At 39.8% G+C, this 18394-nt stretch overlaps 1 protein-coding gene across 2 annotated transcripts in view; it reads right to left on the bottom strand.

Annotated features, from left to right (window-relative positions):
- Nucleotides 1-3513: 3513 nt before the first annotated feature.
- Nucleotides 3514-18394, bottom strand: part of C5 (complement C5) — a 123015-nt gene continuing 108134 nt past the window's right edge. For both annotated transcript variants that reach the window (XM_024930018.4, XM_055117684.2), the window contains 8 exons: nucleotides 15000-15102; nucleotides 14253-14327; nucleotides 14031-14136; nucleotides 12844-12927; nucleotides 11608-11697; nucleotides 8488-8571; nucleotides 4913-5051; nucleotides 3514-4045 (listed from right to left, as the gene is read on the bottom strand). In XM_024930018.4, coding sequence (XP_024785786.2) covers nucleotides 3916-4045; nucleotides 4913-5051; nucleotides 8488-8571; nucleotides 11608-11697; nucleotides 12844-12927; nucleotides 14031-14136; nucleotides 14253-14327; nucleotides 15000-15102 — 811 coding nt within the window. In that variant the 3' untranslated portion in view covers nucleotides 3514-3915. The remainder of the gene's footprint in view (nucleotides 4046-4912; nucleotides 5052-8487; nucleotides 8572-11607; nucleotides 11698-12843; nucleotides 12928-14030; nucleotides 14137-14252; nucleotides 14328-14999; nucleotides 15103-18394) is intronic.

Genomic DNA, 18394 nt, shown 5'->3' with positions numbered 1-18394 from the left:
CAGCAGTTACAGTAGTCCTTTAAAAAGGCAAGACAGACCATGTCACTCTTCTTTTCAAAGCCTTGCAATGGCTCCTGTTTCCTTCCAAGTAAAGCCAAAGCCTCTTCCATTGGCTTCATAATCTGCACCTGCCGCCCCTGCTTCCTTGCTTTTCCTGTGACACACCAGCATGCTCCTGCCTTAGGCCGGACACTATGTACCAAGAGTGCCAGGAACACTCTCCCCTTGGCTAGCTATGTGGCTCACTCTTTCACATCCTTCAAGTCTTTGCTCAAATTTCACCTTCTCATTGAAGCCCACCCTGACCTGGCCACCCTATTTAGAACTGCAACCCCTCCCCTGACCATTACCAGTCTCCTTTAGTCTGCTTTTTCTTTTTCCCATTGCTCTTATCACTTTCTGAGATCCAAGACTAATTGCTTAATTATTCTCTTTATTTTTTATTACATATCTCTCCCAGTTGGAATCTATGTTCCACAACGGCAGGGATCTTGGTACCAAGCACCTAGAAGTGGGCCTAGCCTGCAGTCACCAATCAATACATGTTCGTTGGGTGTTGCTGAATACATCAGCATCATAGGGTCTGGAAAGAAAGACTAAACATGACTTTGGTCCAGAATTTCTCACTGAGAAATATGGAGCAAGGCTGCTTGCCTCAACCTTGGCTCACAGACCTCCACGTATTTTCTTAAGACAGAGTATCTTAAATGTCAATCATTTGCATGCCAACTGCATGATTTTTGCCCTAAGAATAAACTTACTTTTATTTATTCAATACCTTTTCTTAAATAGACTTACTTCTTGGAAAACAGATTTATTTTGGAAGAAAATGTTACATCATGGGTTTGATGTGCTAATTACTTTTAAAAAATACATGTTAAAATAAACATATAGCCACTAAAGTGAACAATGTGCATTGTATCACCTAAGAACATCTTGCTTACCCCTGGGGAAACCTGCCTTAAGTGTTCCCCCTTAACCAGAAAGGCCCTCCTGCACCTCCCACCTACCCAAATCCCACTGTCCTTCTACAGGAAGCCTTGGCAGCTCTTCCAGCTTACTTCTCTGCACTCTCTCCATACTTACAGACAAAATATGTAAGCCCAGGCCGGCCATAGTGGCTCACGCCTGTAATCCCAGCACTTTGGGAGGCCAAGGGAGGTAGATCACCTGAGGTCAGGCGTTCGAGACCAGCCTGACCAACATGGCAAAAATCTATCTGTACTAAATACAAAAAATTAGCTGGGTGTGGTGGCACATGTCTGTAATCCCAGCTACTTGGAAGGCTGAGGCAGGAGAATTGCTTGAACCCGGGAGGCGGAGGTTGCAGTGAGCCAAGATCGCGCCATTGCACTCCAGCCTGGGCAACAAGAGCAAAACTGTGTCTCAAAAAAAAAAAAAAAAGAAAGAAAGAAAGAAAGAGAGAAAGAAAGAATGAAATACATAAGCCCAATATTTGGATGCTTATATGCCATTTGGTTTTTCCTGTTTCACATCATAAGATTATAGAACATCTTCTTAGCTATAGATAAAAGAGACATTAGAGTGTCCAATTTCCTTATTTTATAGGCTATCAAAGAGATTAAGAGGCTTGTCCCAAATCACTGCCAATTAGGGCCAAAGCCAAGACTAGAACTTGGGTCTTCTGATTCTCTACACTGTAGGGGAATCCACAAACACTTATTGAGTCCCTATGATGTGCCTGACATTGTGCCAACTACAGGAGATACTGGCAAATAGAACAGACTCAGACCTTACCTATGTGGAGCTTTCAGTGTGGTCACGCTAAACTAATAATTCAATCTGATTAAGTAAATCATTGCAAGAGCACAAGTGCCTTGGAGGAGAAGTGCAGGGTTGGGTAATGGGCCCAGCCTGGTTTGGAGGGTCACAAAAGCCTCACTGAGAAAATATGTTCAAATGCATAGGAATTAGCTGAAGAGGAGCTGGCAGATATTTTGAATGGTGCCAGGCTAATTCACAAAACCTTCTTTGATATTTGACAGCTGCATTGTGGGTTAATTAGGCCACTGTGGCCTGCCCTATTTGCCAAAGTGCTCAGGAAAAGGCAGTCAGACTCCTGTGCCTTCGAAGCAGCACCAGTGGTTCCCTCCTCCCAGCAAGGCAGTGACAGGAGACACCGAGAGGCCTGCTCTGGAGAAGGTCTCCTCACCCCTCGCTGACAGGGAGTGTGGGCATCTTGAACATGACACATTGGTTGTTTTTGCCAAGGGAGTGCCTACAATGTGAGCTTTGACATTAGAGAAAAATAAGTCCTTAGTCCCTGGAAGTGGAAAATCTTAGTGTTATTTACAAAGGCACACTACAAGGCCTTGTGTAGCTTCACCTAACTAGTAAAAAGCAGACTCTTCAAAAGGAGATGCATTCCAGTCTCTGTTAATTACCGTTACATCCGGAGGTCATCTTCATGTTTCCTGTGATAGTTCAGTGGGGCTGGTTAATCTGTGTCAAAGAAACTTCTACTATATCCTGCCTTACTGTTAGAAAATTCAACCCAACAAGCAATATGTAGTGAGGTGGAACAGAGATGTATTTAGACTGAGATAGAGTCTTGGGGTTTGATTTCCAATTCTTTTCCTTACTAGGTTGGGAAAACTGCTTTACTTTTCTGAACCTCAATTTTCTTTTCTTTTTCTTTTTTCTTTTTTGAGATGGAGTCTCACTCTGTCACCTAGGCCGGAATGCAGTGGCATGATCTCGGCTCACTGCAACGTCCACCTCCTGGGTTCAAGTGATCCTCCTGCCTCAGCCTACTGAGTACCTGGGATTACAGGCTTGCTAAATTAGCCTGGCTAATTTTTATATTTTTAGTAAAGATGGGGTTTCACTATGTTGGCCAGGCTGGTGTCGAACTCCTGACCTCAAGTGATCTGCCCGCCTTGGCCTCCCAAAGTGCTGGGATTACAGGCTTGAGCCACCACTCCAGGCCTAAATCTCAATTTTCTTATCTGTAAGATGGGGATGATAATGATAATAATTTCTGAATCTTGTGAGAGGCTTGAGACATTAAATGAGAATATATGCGAGAGCTTTTTAATATGATCTGAAGTGCTGCAAAACGTCACTTAAAAATTAACTTCTGTTATGAATCCTCTTTTATAAAGCTCAAATTGAGGCTCAGAGAGAGACCTGGTTAGGGCTGGAGAAAGGTCTCCCGATCCGCCACTCAGTTTCTTTTCACCAGGTTGCTGCATTGGGGCCTGTCTTTTAGTAAAGCAATTGTTGGCGAGAGCAAGTTCCTGGGGGAAATGAACATGTGCCGGAAGGGAGGGAAAGAGAGTAGAGGGTCTCCCTTCAGGGGTATGGAGAGGGCAATGGACGGGGAGGGGGCAGAGACAAACCCACCTACCTTCTCGGTGCGCTGAGGGCTCTGAGGCTAAGCCCGCTCAAGGTTAAGGTTCTCTACTGCTGACTTTCTCCATCTCTCTCAATTTGCCTGTCTTTGTGTGGTTGAAGCTGATCTAGCATAAAATAACAGGCTTTTTAGCACAGTTTGAAAGCAAACTCAGGCTTTAATGATCAGTTTCCTGTTCCTTGGTATTTTCTTTCAAGCAAAGGCCATGTTTTTGTAATACTCCCTTTCAATGGACTGTTCTTTCGGCCCCAGCAAACATTCCTGAGTGGTAGGTTTGAGGAGGTTTCCAATTTATTGTTTCCGGTGTCCAATAACCTTGGAGGAGTATCTGTCTTCATGCCTTCCAAGGCCATGTTATTTCAGAAAGTTACAGCATTTGAAATCATTCTCTAATAAAAGCAAGTGCCACTAATTCTAAGTAAAGTGAGCTTTACAAATAAGACCAGCTATGAATGTTTAAAAAAAGAAGAAAACAAAAAAACGAACTTCAACAACAGGAGTCCAAAGTGCAAACTGTATGCAGCTGAACTTCAGGAATTTTAGCATCCATTTAAAAAGATATCTTCGGCAAATTCATCTAAATTAGCTAAAAATGCTTGACACGATGAACATGTTGTGTCTCTAGGCCAGTATTCAATCCAGGTCAAGGAATCTAAAGGGTAGATGTACCTACCAAGAAACAAAGTGTTTGTGAGGTGGCCACAATACAGAAAAGCTGAATTTGATTTCTTTATTTTTTTTTTGAGACGGAGTCTTGCTCAGTCGCCCATGCTGGAGTGCAGTGGCGTGATCTCGGCTCACTGCAAGCTCCGCCTCTCGGGTTCACGCCATTCTCCTGCCTCAGCCTCCCGAGTAGCTGGGACTACAGGCGCCTGCCACCACGCCCGGCTATTTTTTTTTGTATTTTTAGTAGAGACGGGGTTTCACCGTGTTAGCCACGATGGTCTCGATCTCCTGACCTTGTGATCTGCCCGTCTTGGCCTCCCATAGTGCTGGGATTACAGGTGTGAGCCACCGTGCCCAGCCTGATTTATTTTATAAGAGCCCAGCTGTGGTCAGGTCCCCAGGGGTCAGGCTGTCCGCCAAACTCTTCTGTACCGGCCTCTCCTGGGGAGGGTTCACAAACCCTTAAGGAATTGTAAAGCTGCCTGGGGCTCCCATATTAAAGGCAGAAAGTACATCTATTTCAATGACGAGTTTCTAAAAGCAGATAATACAATACATATTTACACATTTTCCTCTTTACAAACAACAGTCTGAGAACTATCAAGGGAGCTGGTGTGGTGGTTAGGGGAGGTCCGGTGAGTACTTTCAGATTCATCATCAGGTCCAGACACTCAGATGGTTAATCACGCAGCTAAGTCCTCAGCTGCCACGATGGTTTTAAATCATTCTTTGTTTGACATTAATATTATTTATGTTCAAAATGGCTTGTTGGTTAAGAGCAGGGCCATAAGAAACACGTAGTGTATTTAAGAATAAATTATACTCAGTTTTGGAGGGAAGATCAGTGACTGAAAAATATTGGTGACTTACCTGAAACTGAAATTGTATTTTATCTGGAGGGCTTCTTTACCCATAATTAAGTACTGTCTTCCTTTTACCAGCTCAGCGTTAGAACAGGTTACCTTTTTAATGAAGGTAATCTCAGAGTCTTTCTCAGCAACAGCTTCCCCTGAGAGACATGCAAGTCAAGTAAGGTTATAACATTCATGTTTTAATGTCACAATTATAAACTCTCAAGTTTTCTGGTTCCTCGTGGCTATTGAGAGGTTCATGGCTAGTGGACAGCAGTGATATCCATGTGGTTAAGGCTTCAGTCTCTGGAGCCAGACTGCCCGGGTTAAACTCTAAGCATGCTGCTTCCTGGCTATGTGACTCTGGGAAAATGATTTATATTGTCTGTATAAGGCCTTAGACCCTCATCTTAAGACTGGGCATGATAATAAAACCTACCTTGTAGAACCATCGTGAGATTAAATGGGTTAATATATAAAAAGTGCCTGGAACATAGTAAGAACTACGTAAGTACTTATTATTACTCTTATATAACCAGAATCAAAAGAACCTCTCTACAGTTGAACAATATTAATCTCCACATTATATAGTAAAATATAAAATTATTTGGTAGTTGGCAACTGTCAACTTTGTGGAAAAGTACAAAATGTGAAAGACTTGGAAAACTTCAAAGATAGTAATTTTGGGATTCCCAAAGAACTCACAAGTAGCCAGTTCCCCTACCTGGAATGCATTCCTCCCCATGTTGGCCTCTTGAATTTCATTTATCTTGAAAGTCTCCTTCAATTCTCACAGTATCCAGTAAAATATTCCTGGATGCTCTTTGTTTTAAATATCTTTCTGTCTCCTCCTTACCTCTTTTACACTTGAATTTCTGTCACAATTTTTTGTCCCACATCTGTCCTTCTAGCTAGACTAGAAACTTCTTAAGGCATGGACTGTGTCTGATTTATCGCTATATATACAGGGCTGATATTTAACTATTAAGTTCTGGCAGAGTCATCTTAATTGTTAAGTCCTGAAAAACTTCTGAACCAATTGGCAAATAGTGTATAATAGAAACTGTGTAAATGGTAAACTTTCATTAGTGATATAAATTTCAGTGTACACTCATTAGTTCAAGCTGATTTCTTAGGCTGCCCTGATGGTGTAGATTCCTATTACGTCAATATCTGAGCAACATTACCAGTACTATCTGCCATTTCAGCCCCTGTCATAGTAAGCAGTGTAGCTGTGTGGGGCCTTATTATTTTTTAAGCTTCTCATCATGGAAAATTTAAAGTATATTCAGAAGAGAGAACAGGCAACTACCCTGGGCTTCAACAATAACTAAACTTTTATTCTTCTGTATCCTTCCCTATTCTAAGCACTCTGTGCTTTGGAGAAATACCAATTTATCATTATCCTCAAACTACAGTTTGCCCTTGATTCTAAATGGTTTATGGTCACTGTGCCACAATTCTTCTGTAAGTAGTGTGTGGCATTTTTATGTTTATAAAAATTCAAAATTTATGCGTTAAAAATGGGCCCAGAATGAGGAGATGAAGTATGCCAATGTTTCTTAACATCTCCTTTTAAATATCATAAAATGCATCTTTGGATCTACAGGAGAACAAAGAAGAAATGATACTAATAAAAAAATTGTAGCTTGGGAACCATCCGATGCTATGAAAAATTCAGAACAGTCTAAAATGTCTTTTGATACTATGCAAGAATCAGTATCAAATAAAACAAATAATTTGTATTTCTGGAATGAAAAGCACTTTGTTATTTCAGTAAAAAGAGAATGGCTTATTACTGCTTGTAATATGAACATTGGATGAAAATGTTGCTCAAAAGTTGAACTGTGGAAACATCAAAGTTCTAAACACTTATTTCATTAGAATGGCAACTAGCCTGCAAATTAAAAAATTGTGACCATCAATGAAGAAAAAAATAAAATAACATCACAAATAAGTTTCATACAATGAAATTTTCAAAATAACAAAAATTAAAAAAAATTTATCAAAGTGTTGATAAAGCAAATACAAAATTGAAAAATATTACTAGAATTTTAAACTCTAGGGTAAGGTTAGTAATAATCAAGCTGGGAGGCTGAGGAGAGAGGATCCCTTGAGCCTAGGAGTTTGAGACCAGCCTGAACAACATAGTGAGACCCCGTTTCAAAAGAAAAAAAATCAAGCATTTTAGGACTTGAAATATTTGATAGAATTTCAAAAGAGAAAAAAATTTAGTATAAATATATTATTGCAATTTAGCTTTATGGTCCTACTTATTGCAAAATTTATATCAATCAAAATGAGGCCAGGCACGGTGGCTCACACATGTAATCCCAGCATTTCAGGAGGCTGAGGCGAGTGGATCACTTGAGCCTAGGAGTTCAGGACCAGCCTGGCCAACATGTAAGACCCCATCTCCGCTAAGATACAAAAATAAGTCAGGCTTGGTGGTGCATGTCTGTAATCCCAGCTACTCAGGAGGCTGAGGCAAGAGAATCACTTGAACCTGGGAAACAGAGTTTGCAGTGAGCCAAGATCGTGCCACTGCGCTCCAGCCTGGGTGACAGAGTGAAACGTCATTTCAAAAAAAAAATGTAATCCCATTCACAATAGCCACACACACACAAAAATGCCTAGGAATACAGCTAACTAGGGAGGTGAATGATCTCTACAATGAGAATTACAAAACACTGCTCAAAGAAATCAGAGATGACACAAACAAATGGAAAAACATTCCACGCTCATGGATAGGAAGAATTAATATTGTTAAAATGGCCATACTGTCCAAAGCAATTTACAGATTGAATGCTATTCCTATCAAAATACCAATGTCATTTTTCATAAAATTAGAAAAAAACATTTTAATATTCATGTGGAACAAAGAAAGAACTTGAATAGCCAAAGGAATTCTAAGCAAAAAGAACAAAGCTAGATGCCTCCTACCACCTGATTTCAAACTATATTACAAGGCTACAGTAACCAAAGCAACATGTTACTGATACAAAAAAAGACACGTAGACCAATGGAACAGGTTACAGAACCCAGAAATAAAGTCACTATCCTAAGTGAATTAACACAGTAACAGAAAACCAAATATCACATATTTTCACTTATAAGTGGGAACTAAACAGTGAGTACACATGGACACAAAGAAGGGAACACTAGACAGCAGAGCCTACTTGAGGGTAGAGGGTGGGAAGAGGGTGAGGATTGAAAAATTACCTATTGGGTACTATGCTTATTACCTGGGTGACAAAATGATTTATATACCAAACCCCCAAAACATGCGATTTACCCATGTAGCAAACTTGCACACGTATCCCCTGAACCTAAAATAAAAGTTGTAAAGAAAAAGAAATTGGACAATTACACAATTTAAAAAAACATTTTGCTGAAGTTTTAGAAAAATGAATTCAATGAGAAATATTTATACGAACATCTTTAAAAAATGTTTCTCCCCAAGTAGAATATAAGCTTTAAAAAGGCAAGAGCTCTGTCTTATTTGAGTTGTATCTTCGGTGTTTAATATAATGCCTGGCACATAGTACTAAATAGTTGCTGAATGAAGGAACGAATGAACGAATGAATTCTCACCAGTTTTGTAGATATCCAGAAGGGTTGCCTTGTACTTGACAAAAACATTTTCTACAGTGATGGATGTGATGCTAACTTTATAAGCTGGCAAAAGACAAACAACAATGAAACAATTCAGTCTTAATACTATTAATGCTATGTCCAGTAGAAGCCAGAATTTGTCAAACACGAGAAATGAAGCATGGCAAACTATTATAGTTCTTATTTCCTCCAAGAAGCCTTCCCCAATCCCCTCAGTCTGATTCAATCTCTCAATCTATTAGAATCATTAGCCCTGGCCAATGTTATAGAACAGGCTGATTAGAATAAGAGACATATTTAATAAAATAACAGAAGCACATAAAACAAACAAACAAAATAAACCTTTGTTAGATGTTAAGTTCAGAGGCTGATCCTTTAAGATGACTGGAGTCATGCCCATGGGCATCTTTTGAAGAGCCCCTTCATTCTCTTCTCCATGGCCACAGAGGAGGCCTTATCTCTCATTCAGGTCTACCATGTGAGCTTTCTTGGTTCCTTGCTTTGCTTCCTCATATAGTTCCACTGGCTTTAATCCTTGGTTTTTAGGATGATTCTGTTTTCTCACTCACCCTTGCTTGGCAACTACCTAACAAGAGCTGCCCACAATCCTGTTTTCTCTTCATTCAGATATCAATGTTTGATGCATAATGTGCTTGACCTCAGGTCTGGAAAGATCAGCTTGAAGGGACCCATTCTTTCTAGGTGGCCTCAGGAGAGATTTATTTTATTTTTGCTTTTGATCTATTTTTTGTTTTGAAATTAGTGACCTAAAAGATTTGTTCATTCTAGATATCCCTCAAGTCTTTAAGTCTATCCCAGATATAGATTGACTGATTGAGAGATAGATAGGTGAACTCATCATGGCAGAACCAGAGGCTATGTAAATTAGTGGCTTAAAATGCATGAAAAGTGTTCTGACTTTCAGATTCATAAGTCTTTATAATGGACATGGGCAATGTACTTACTATGTGGGCCTGGGTACAGAGAGAGAACTACTTAATTTTGTTTCTATTCTGTTATTCTGGCTTGTAGTCCAGAAAAAGCCAGCGAAGTCTTTTCTTGAAACAACACAATAAACCCAAATTGCATTTATTCTCTGTGTTAAAATAGATTTCTGATATTTTAGATTTAAAATAGTTCTAAAATGGAGGGAAGAAATAATTTAGTGGAACTTTTGTTTGTTAAAACAATATAGTATTCTCAAGTCTTCATGTATTTAACAAACTGCAGTGGGCCTAGGCTGAGTCAGGCAGCTTTTTAGCTTTTTTTTTTTCCCCAAAATCAAGATAAATTCAAAGAAAGAAATGTTATTAACCATACAAAACTTATTCTGTTGCCTGAATTACTATTAAGAGAATTCAGTAGACTTCGATGGAAAAAATACTGGAGATCAGGATGCATCTTAATTCTATTACTTGCTTTCTGCATGAACTTGAGCAAATTATTTAATCTCCCTGAGCCTCAGTTTCTTCACTGGTAAATAGTGATAATACTCTGTTACATTTTTTTTTTTTGACAGGGTCTCACTCTGTCACTCATGCTGGAGTGCAATGGCTTACTGCAATCTCCACCTCCCAGGCTCAAGCAATCCTCCTACCTCAGCCTCCCAAGTAGCTAGGACTACAGACATGAGCCATCAATGCACAGATAATTTTTGTATTTTTTGTAGAGACAGGGTTTTGCCATGTTGCCCAGGCTGGTCTAGAACCCCTGAGCTCAAAGTGATCTACCTGCCTCAGCCTCCCAAAGTGCTGGGACTACAGGCATGAGCCACCGCACCCAGCCCTCATGAAGTTCTTACGAGACCCTTTCCATAAGAATGAGAACCCTTTCCATTGCAATGAGAAACTGTTTATGGAAGCTGTTGCTAAACACAAAGTACCAAATTGGCTGTACTTATTTTTTTAATTTATAAATAACACCCTTCAAATTTCTTTCTTTCCTTCCTTCCTTCCTTCCTTCCTTCCTTCCTTCCTTCCTTCCTTCCTTCCTTCCTTCCTTCCTTCCTTCCTTCCTTCTTTCTTTCTTTCTTTCTTTCTTTCTTTCTTTCTTTCTTTCTTTCTTTCTTTCTTTCTTTCTTTCTTTCTTTCTTTCTTTCTTTCTTTCTTTCTTTCTTTCTTTCTTTTTTGAGAGAGAGTCTTGCTGTGTTGCCCAGGCTGGAGCGCAGTAGCACGATCTTGGCTCACAGCAACCTCCTCCTCCTGAGTTCAAGTGATTCTCCTGCCTCACCCTGCTGAGTAGCTGGAATTACAGGCACGCACCACTATGCTTGGCTAATTTTTGTATTTTTAGTAGAGACAGGGTTTTGCCATGTTTGCCCCAGGCTGGTCTCAAACTCCTGACCTCAGGTGATCCACCCACCTCGGCCTCCCAAAGTGCTGGTATTACAGGCATGAGCCACTGCGCCCGGCTCCACCCTTCCAATTTCAAAATGAAAAAATGATTTGAGATAGTGTACAATATGCTCTCTCTCTCTCAAAAAATGCCAGCAATAAACATCAAAAACTGAACAGATAACAAAGGAGCTAATTTTATCAGGAACTGAGACAAGGCTACAACTGTCCTTGAACACTAATTTAGCTCTAAGCACTGGACAACTAGAAGCACTGAGATTTGCTTTTTCAAATGGAGAGCGTCTCAAACATGGATTGCAATCTTGAATATATTAAAAATTATTTGGTATTTATATTTTTACCCTGAAGAGATTTTTTAAAAACCAAACCCCCTAAACCACCTTTGCCTCTGCCTCTGGTCTATCAATTGGGAGAGTACAGAACTGAAATCTTATACCTCTGTGGCTTCTCAAAAGTTCCCTTTGACTATGTTTTAGTGCCTGTAATTGAAAAAGCTCTATTGTGGGAAAGTATCTTGGCTGGGTATACATGTCACTTCTATTATTTATAATGAAAATCACATTTCTTTGCTGAGGAATAAAAAACTTTGCATGTTAGTGCTAAAAATCGATGGCATTTTCCTTCAGGGGATCACATGGAATGTTGTATTCATATAATCACTATATAAAGTTTTTGATCTTTCTGACTGAACACATATTCATAAAATTTCATGTTTAAAGGAGCTATATTGAACTTTTGAACTCACCATATGCAATCTCTGGTTTACATGCTGTTTGTTTTCTTGTCTCTGTAGAGATTGTCAGATCCAATTCTTCCTGCATTTGCCCACAATCAGCTGGATTTTGTGAAAATTGGTAAAAATAAGGTTAATGGAAAGAAGTAGACACTCTTTCCAGGAGTAAACACGGTTTCTCATGAGCCCAGAGACAACCCAATATAACCTTACAAATGTCAGATTTCTAAGACCTGCCCATTTTCTTTTCTTTCATAAAGTGAAACATTACATAAAGCAAAAACAAAACAAACAAAAACAAAAAACAAAATCTTGAGCATGTCACAAGCTGGTCTAACCCATGGCCTGTGGGCAGCACACAGCCCAGGGCAGCTTTGAATGCGGCACAACACAAATTCGTAAACTTTCTTAAAATATTATGAAATTTTTCTTGTGATTTTTGTTTTAGCTCATTAGCTATTGTTAGTGTTAGTGTATTTTATATATGGCCCAAGACAATTCTTCTTCCAATGTGGCCCACTGAAGCCAAAAGATTGGACAACCCTGGCATAAGACTTATTGTTAGACTGGGTGGCTACTCCACATTCAGGTCTTTAGAAATGTATGTGGTTCTCTTGATGAAAGGGGGAAATTTTCCATTTTGAGTATAATCAGAAGTCCTTTGAAGGACCCAAAATGATAATGTGACTGACTTATAGCTATAAAATGGCACAATAAGTACCTAGAAAATGTGTAGATATTGAGGATTTTGAAAAAACCAAAACTAACTGAGACCCTCATGGAGCCAGCTGTTGATTATTGGTGAGTTCTGGATCTTTTCCTTGGCCAAGAAGGCTTTCTTCAATTTAGGAAAGACTAAATGGAACTAGACAATAAACAGAATTCCATTAACTGGGAAGTATAAGAGAAAAGGAACAGAAGCTAGTGGTTCAGTGCTGAGCCTCTGGTCTTATATGATAAAAAGACTAGGTGAAAGTAAAATTTCACACCATGTTGCCCCTATAATATCCAACAACCCTCTCCATGGTGTTTCCCTGCCTCTGTACAGCATGAACTATCAGGTTGTTCAGGAACTGTGAAAATGTAGTTTTACAATGCTCAAGGAATCATTAGCTTTCAATTAGCTGAGATAGCATTTCTACTTGTGAGAAAGAACAGTTTACCAAACAGTGTCCCCTAGATTAACCTCAGGTTATGAACGACTGCTTTAAATAAGCATGCAGCCTAAATATGTTAAATAAAGTTTACCTTCTACACACTTGCACGTGGCTCCTTCACAGACTTTCTGAATTTTGATATTGGAAGTGCTATAAAACATGGTACACTGTTTATCTGTGGCAACAAAAGTGTGGTTAAGAGAAGTGGTTTGATTGAAGAACAACACATTTACTAATTGGCAAGTGTCTTACATGGAGCCTCAGAGATTGCTTATTTTAAACCCTTCTTTTTATAGCTAAGGCCCAGGGAGGTAAAATTATGAATTGGCTGTCCTGGGAAGGGTTCCGCTACCCTCAGAAAGATCTCCCCTTTTTCACTTAGTTCTGTGCTTGAAACACTCGTTTCTCAGAAATAAAACATTTGATGCTTCTCTAACTAAGGAAAATAAATTATGTTGCATGAGGATCTTTTGAAAGAGTTGGAATTGTTTAGGTTGGACAAGGGAAGAAAAGCATGTATCTATGTATCTCTATATATCTATCTCAAGGGGAAGAGGGACTATGTATGTTCTATGTGATTTCAGAATATAAAACTAGAATGAATGGGTGTCAGAGTTTTGGTTCACTTCAAGAATTTTCTAACAAGTAGAACTGCCCAAGGTGGAGTCATCTGTCTTGTGATCCAATAAGCTCTCCAACCACATAACATTCTCAAAAATGGCTGAATAGTCAAATGTGGGATCACCCATTCATAAATATTTATTGAGTTCACATTCTATACCCGACGCTGCGTTAGATACTAGGGACACAAGAATGAAAACACCCTGGGGTTGATGAGAAAGACATACAAATAACTGAATGCAATGTGACAGCTGCTATAACAGAGCTATCTGCAAAGTATAACAAGAATATAGATGGGCTAGAAGTTGTTCTGGGGGGATTGAGTTGATTTCTCTCAAAAGGAGAGATATGATTTATCTGTGAACACCATAGATAAACCTGAGGCAAAGAATATTGAAGTTGGAGGCACTATAATCCAGTTATTTTAAATATGAAGAAACTGAGGACTGAGGTGAAACGGTCTGCTCAATGTCAAGAAGTAGTTTATGTATAATATTTTGTATGCAGTAGTTTCGAATGTTCAAATTGGGACTTTCATGAAGAGTGGTCCCTAAGAGAGGCAATACATAAAATTTACAGGACTCTAGTGGATTTCTAAATGTTCTGGAAAGAATACAAAGTATTCTTCTGAAGAAATGTTAGCATGGAGTTGATTACCTGGTCTGTGGTATTCGTACACTGTGAAAGTGGCAGGACTGAGAAACCCAACTTCAAAGAGTTCAAATATCCGGAATCGTACACAAAGGAAATCACTGGAGGGAATCTGTTTAACAAATTCAAGGATTTAAGGAAATCATGGAGAGATGATATTTATAATCTTTTAGCCTGTATATTTTGAATAGTAATAGTAAAGGAAAAATGGTTGCAGGTGCAGCTTACCGAATTCAGTTGCAGAATAACATGTCCATCTTTGATTTGGTAATCAGTGAATAGTTGATCCACCCCTTCCACAAGCTAAGGGGGAAAAGAGAGAAGCTTGAATTTCATTTCATTATCTTTTTGTTTAAATTCATTCACCTGTTGATGAGATATCACAATGCAGGGATGTGATCTATAATTCAAAGAAATTGAAGAGCAGTTCCTCTTCTTGAAAAAGTCTGAACACATTAGCATATAAACTCATATTTTACAGAGCATGCTAGTGTATGCTTCTGCTTCACTTTGATAAATCAAAACTTAGGTTAATTATGTTTTGAAAAGAATATTCTGGCCAGGCCTGGTGGCTCACGCCTGTAATCCCGGCAGTTTGGGAGGCCAAAGCCAGTGGATCACCCTGATGTCAGGAGTTCGAGACCAGCCTGACTGACATGGAGAAACCTCGTCTCTACTAAAAATACAAAAAAATTAGCCAGGTGTGGTAGTGCATGCCTGTAATCCCAGCTACTCGGGAGGCTGAGGCAGGAGAATCGCTTGAACCCGAGAGGTGCGGTTGCAATGAGCCAAGACTGCATCACACTCCAGCCTGGGCAACAAGAGTGAAAATCCACCTCCAAAAAAAAATATATATATATTCTGGGTGATTCTATAAAAGTGGTATATTCAAATGAAAGAAAGTAAAATTGTCTATAAAATAATTCAGAAAAGAAAATGAAGCATTCACAACACGATTTAAAAGAAAACACATACGGCTTTTAAGTCTTCTTCATTTGCACTGATTCCAGTAGGCAAGGAGATGTCCATCACCGCATGAGAGGATCCAGATGATGATTCTTCCCTGCTGGGCTTGTAGCTAAAATAAAAAAGAGGTTAGAAAATGTAATAAGTGTATAAGAGTCTTTAAGAAAGGACACTCTTCCTTAGTAGACCTTAATTTTTAAATTTGGGTCTCCATTTATTTGCTTTTCTACAATGTATGGGTTAAAATCTCTGACTTTAGAGTTGCAAGAGATCTTTGAGTCATCTATTCTCTTTCCTCACTTGATCAATAATCTCAACAGACCACTCTACTGGAACACAGAAGTCATCCACACCAAGCTAACTAGCTGGGGAAACTCAGGATGAGAGTAAGGCACTGGTTCAAGGTCACATGGCTAATTCATGCAGAGCTACAGAAGAATCCAGGTCTTTGGATTCTCACGTTAGTTCATTTTCTAATGAAGCATATTCCAAGGAAAAAATCAGTTGTATGTTGAAAAGAGATTCAATAAACATGTCCAGGAAAAGCTGGAAGAAAATACACTAAGGCAAGGCACGGTGGCTTACGCCTGTAATCCCAGCACTTTGGGAGGCCAAGGCAGGCAGATCACTTGAGGTCAGGAGTTCAAGACCAGCCTGGCTAACACGGTGAAACTCCGTCTTTACTAAAAATACAAAAAAAATTAGCCGGGCTTGGTGGGACACACCTGTAATCCTAACTACAGGAGAATTGCTTGAACCTGGGAGGCAGAGGTTGCAGTGCGCCGAGATCGCAGCACTGCACTTCAGCCTGGACGACAGAGTGAGAATCCCTCTTTAAAAGCAAACAAACAAACAAACCCACAAATATTAGTAGCTACTTTGGATGGTGAGATTATAAGCAATTATCTCTTTTCTTTTTCATGCTTTTCTCTATTTTCTATATTTCCCATAATAGCTACTTTATATAGAAAATGTTTCAAGGACTGTCCTTTCAGTAGGAATTCTGCTAGTAGGAATTTAAGGGGAAATGCAAAAAGGGCACAATGGGAGGGTTTTGTTTTTGTTTTTGTTTTGTAAGAGAGAAAAGAATACTGAAATGGAGAATCAGGAAACTTGGGTTTTATTCCAGTTCTGAGATTCCCACAAATCATTTCCCCTTTCTAAGCTCATTTTCTTATTTGTAAAATTAACTGTGAAGAAGTATAAGTTTGTGTTTTAAATTTATCTTTATAATTCCCAGGCTTTGGTTTTGGGTGGCAGAGGCTTAGAGCTACCATTAAGAGATGTTAGAAGACATAAAAGAGACAGGCTGGCGGGGCTGAGGCTGGGGCAGAGACAGACGGAGTGTGATTCTGTAAAAGTTGATTTCAGGTTCCAGCCTCACCTCAAGATGCTTGAAAGGCAGCTGGATGTTTGAGAGTGAAGCTTGGGAGAGCAGTCAGGATTAAAGGAAGAAATTAAAAGACAGCTTCATAAGGGGTAAAATGAATTGATCTCACCTACAGGTATGAATGTTGGTGGAAGAGGAGATACTAAGCAAGTTAGTGAGGGGTCAGGGCATATCTTTTCCTCAATGACACCTCATAGAGCATATATAATGCAGTCCCAGCTGGGTGCGGTGGCTCACACCTGTCATCCCAGCACTTTGAGAGGCTGAGTCAGATCAGCTGAAGCCAGGAGTTCGAGACTAGCCTGGCCAACATGGTGAAACCCCCTTCTCTACTAAAAATACAAAAATTAGCTGGCTGTGGTAGCTCACACCTGTAATCCCAGCTACTTAAGAGGCTGAGGCACGAGAATTGCTTGAGGCTGGGAGGCAGAGGTTGCAGTGAGCTGAGATTGCACCACTAGGCACTCTAGTCTGGGCAACTGAGCAAGACTCTGCCTCAAAAATAAATAAATAAATAAATAAATAAAAGCAGTCCCCATTAGAAGTCATAGATGTAATATTTGCCACAATAAAGAAAAGTATTCTAAAATCTCTGACTCATAAAAATTTAACCCTATTCTTCACCAAATTAACAATTTAGAACAGAATATAAAACACTTGGAACTCTAATGTGACATCTGAACATCTCCCTAATTGGATGGGTAGAAGCAGAGCACTCTTGCTCACAGATGCAAACACTTTGTCAGCAGGATGGAAAAGGGCCTCCCGAGTGGAGAGTGTCTATGAAAAGGTTGCTGAAGACTTGATGACTGGTTGCCATGGAGACTGTTTTCAATGGTGGAACAGAAATCCTCCTTTCAAGAAGCCCTTTGCCTGCTGCCAAAACCAGCAATCTTCCCCAAAGGCATTTTGTTGTGAGGGAAATGAAATCCTTTTTTTCTTTTCTTAGGAATACAACAGAGAGGTTGTAAAAAGGTAAATACACGAAAGAGACCCTCTGAACACAGAAACTTCATGCTGGCATTTTTTAATCAGGAGAGAGAATATTTGAAGGCAAAGAAGTTCCTACATGAATAAGTACTACACAGTTCCTTTTGGAATTTACCCAACCTAACTTCAGTGTCAACAGAGCCAAAAGCATATTCCACCCGCCTTTCTGGAACATTTTGTCCCCAATTTGTAAAAACCAAAGGATAGACTATTCAAGATTGCATTTCTCCTTGCTTTCTTTTGTATATTGATAATCTGGAATTAGGCCTCCTGACAATGAAGTCAAATGAATGAATTTTTGATAACAGCCTTTTTCTGTACGGCAGAATTGTGGATAATTAGAACTGGCAGAAAACTTGAGATAAGGTAGTGCAATATCTTTGCTTTACAGAAGAGGATTGGAGAAGTAAACTGATTCCCGAAGGTCACTGGAGTTCTTACTGGTAGAGGCTATCCTACAGGTGTCTCACCCTATCAGAGAGCTCTTCTTTATTGCAAGTCTAGATGCCTCCCTGTAGGGTCCCAGGCACTAATTCGAGCTCTGCCCAGAAGTTTGCTTACACTTCCCTTTGACAACTGTTACAAATTTAAAGGTAATTGTGATCATGCTCCTCCCCAGCTGGTAGGTGCCCAAGGGTAGGAATGGCATTTAGGAGGAAAGAAGCTGCCTGGGAAAGGGCGACCTTACTGGAAAGACATTAGGGAATGAGGAAAGATGTTTGAGCGGGAACAGAGAGCAGGGACTGGCCACAGAAGGAAGTAGGAAATGCTGGAAGGAAGAAATGCTGATGAGGAAGGAAATAGGGCTGAATAGTGAAGGAATCCTAAGAAGCGATTGGGCTTGGGACATAGAGAAGACTGGGAAACAGCTGGGAGGGAGGCAGGGAGAAACTATGTGCTGTTCCTTGGGATTAGTGGTCTTAGATTACACTGATTGAAAGAGTTGGTTTAGGCTGAGCGTGGTAGCTCAGGCTTGTAATCCCAGCACTTTGGGAGGCTAAGGTGGGCAGACCAGCTGAGGTTA

The sequence above is a fragment of the Pan paniscus genome, chromosome 11 (genome assembly GCF_029289425.2).
Source record: "Pan paniscus chromosome 11, NHGRI_mPanPan1-v2.0_pri, whole genome shotgun sequence".
Lineage (NCBI taxonomy): Eukaryota > Metazoa > Chordata > Mammalia > Primates > Hominidae > Pan > Pan paniscus.
Note: the sequence above shows the minus strand (reverse complement) of the source record. Positions and strands in the feature narration are given on the sequence as shown.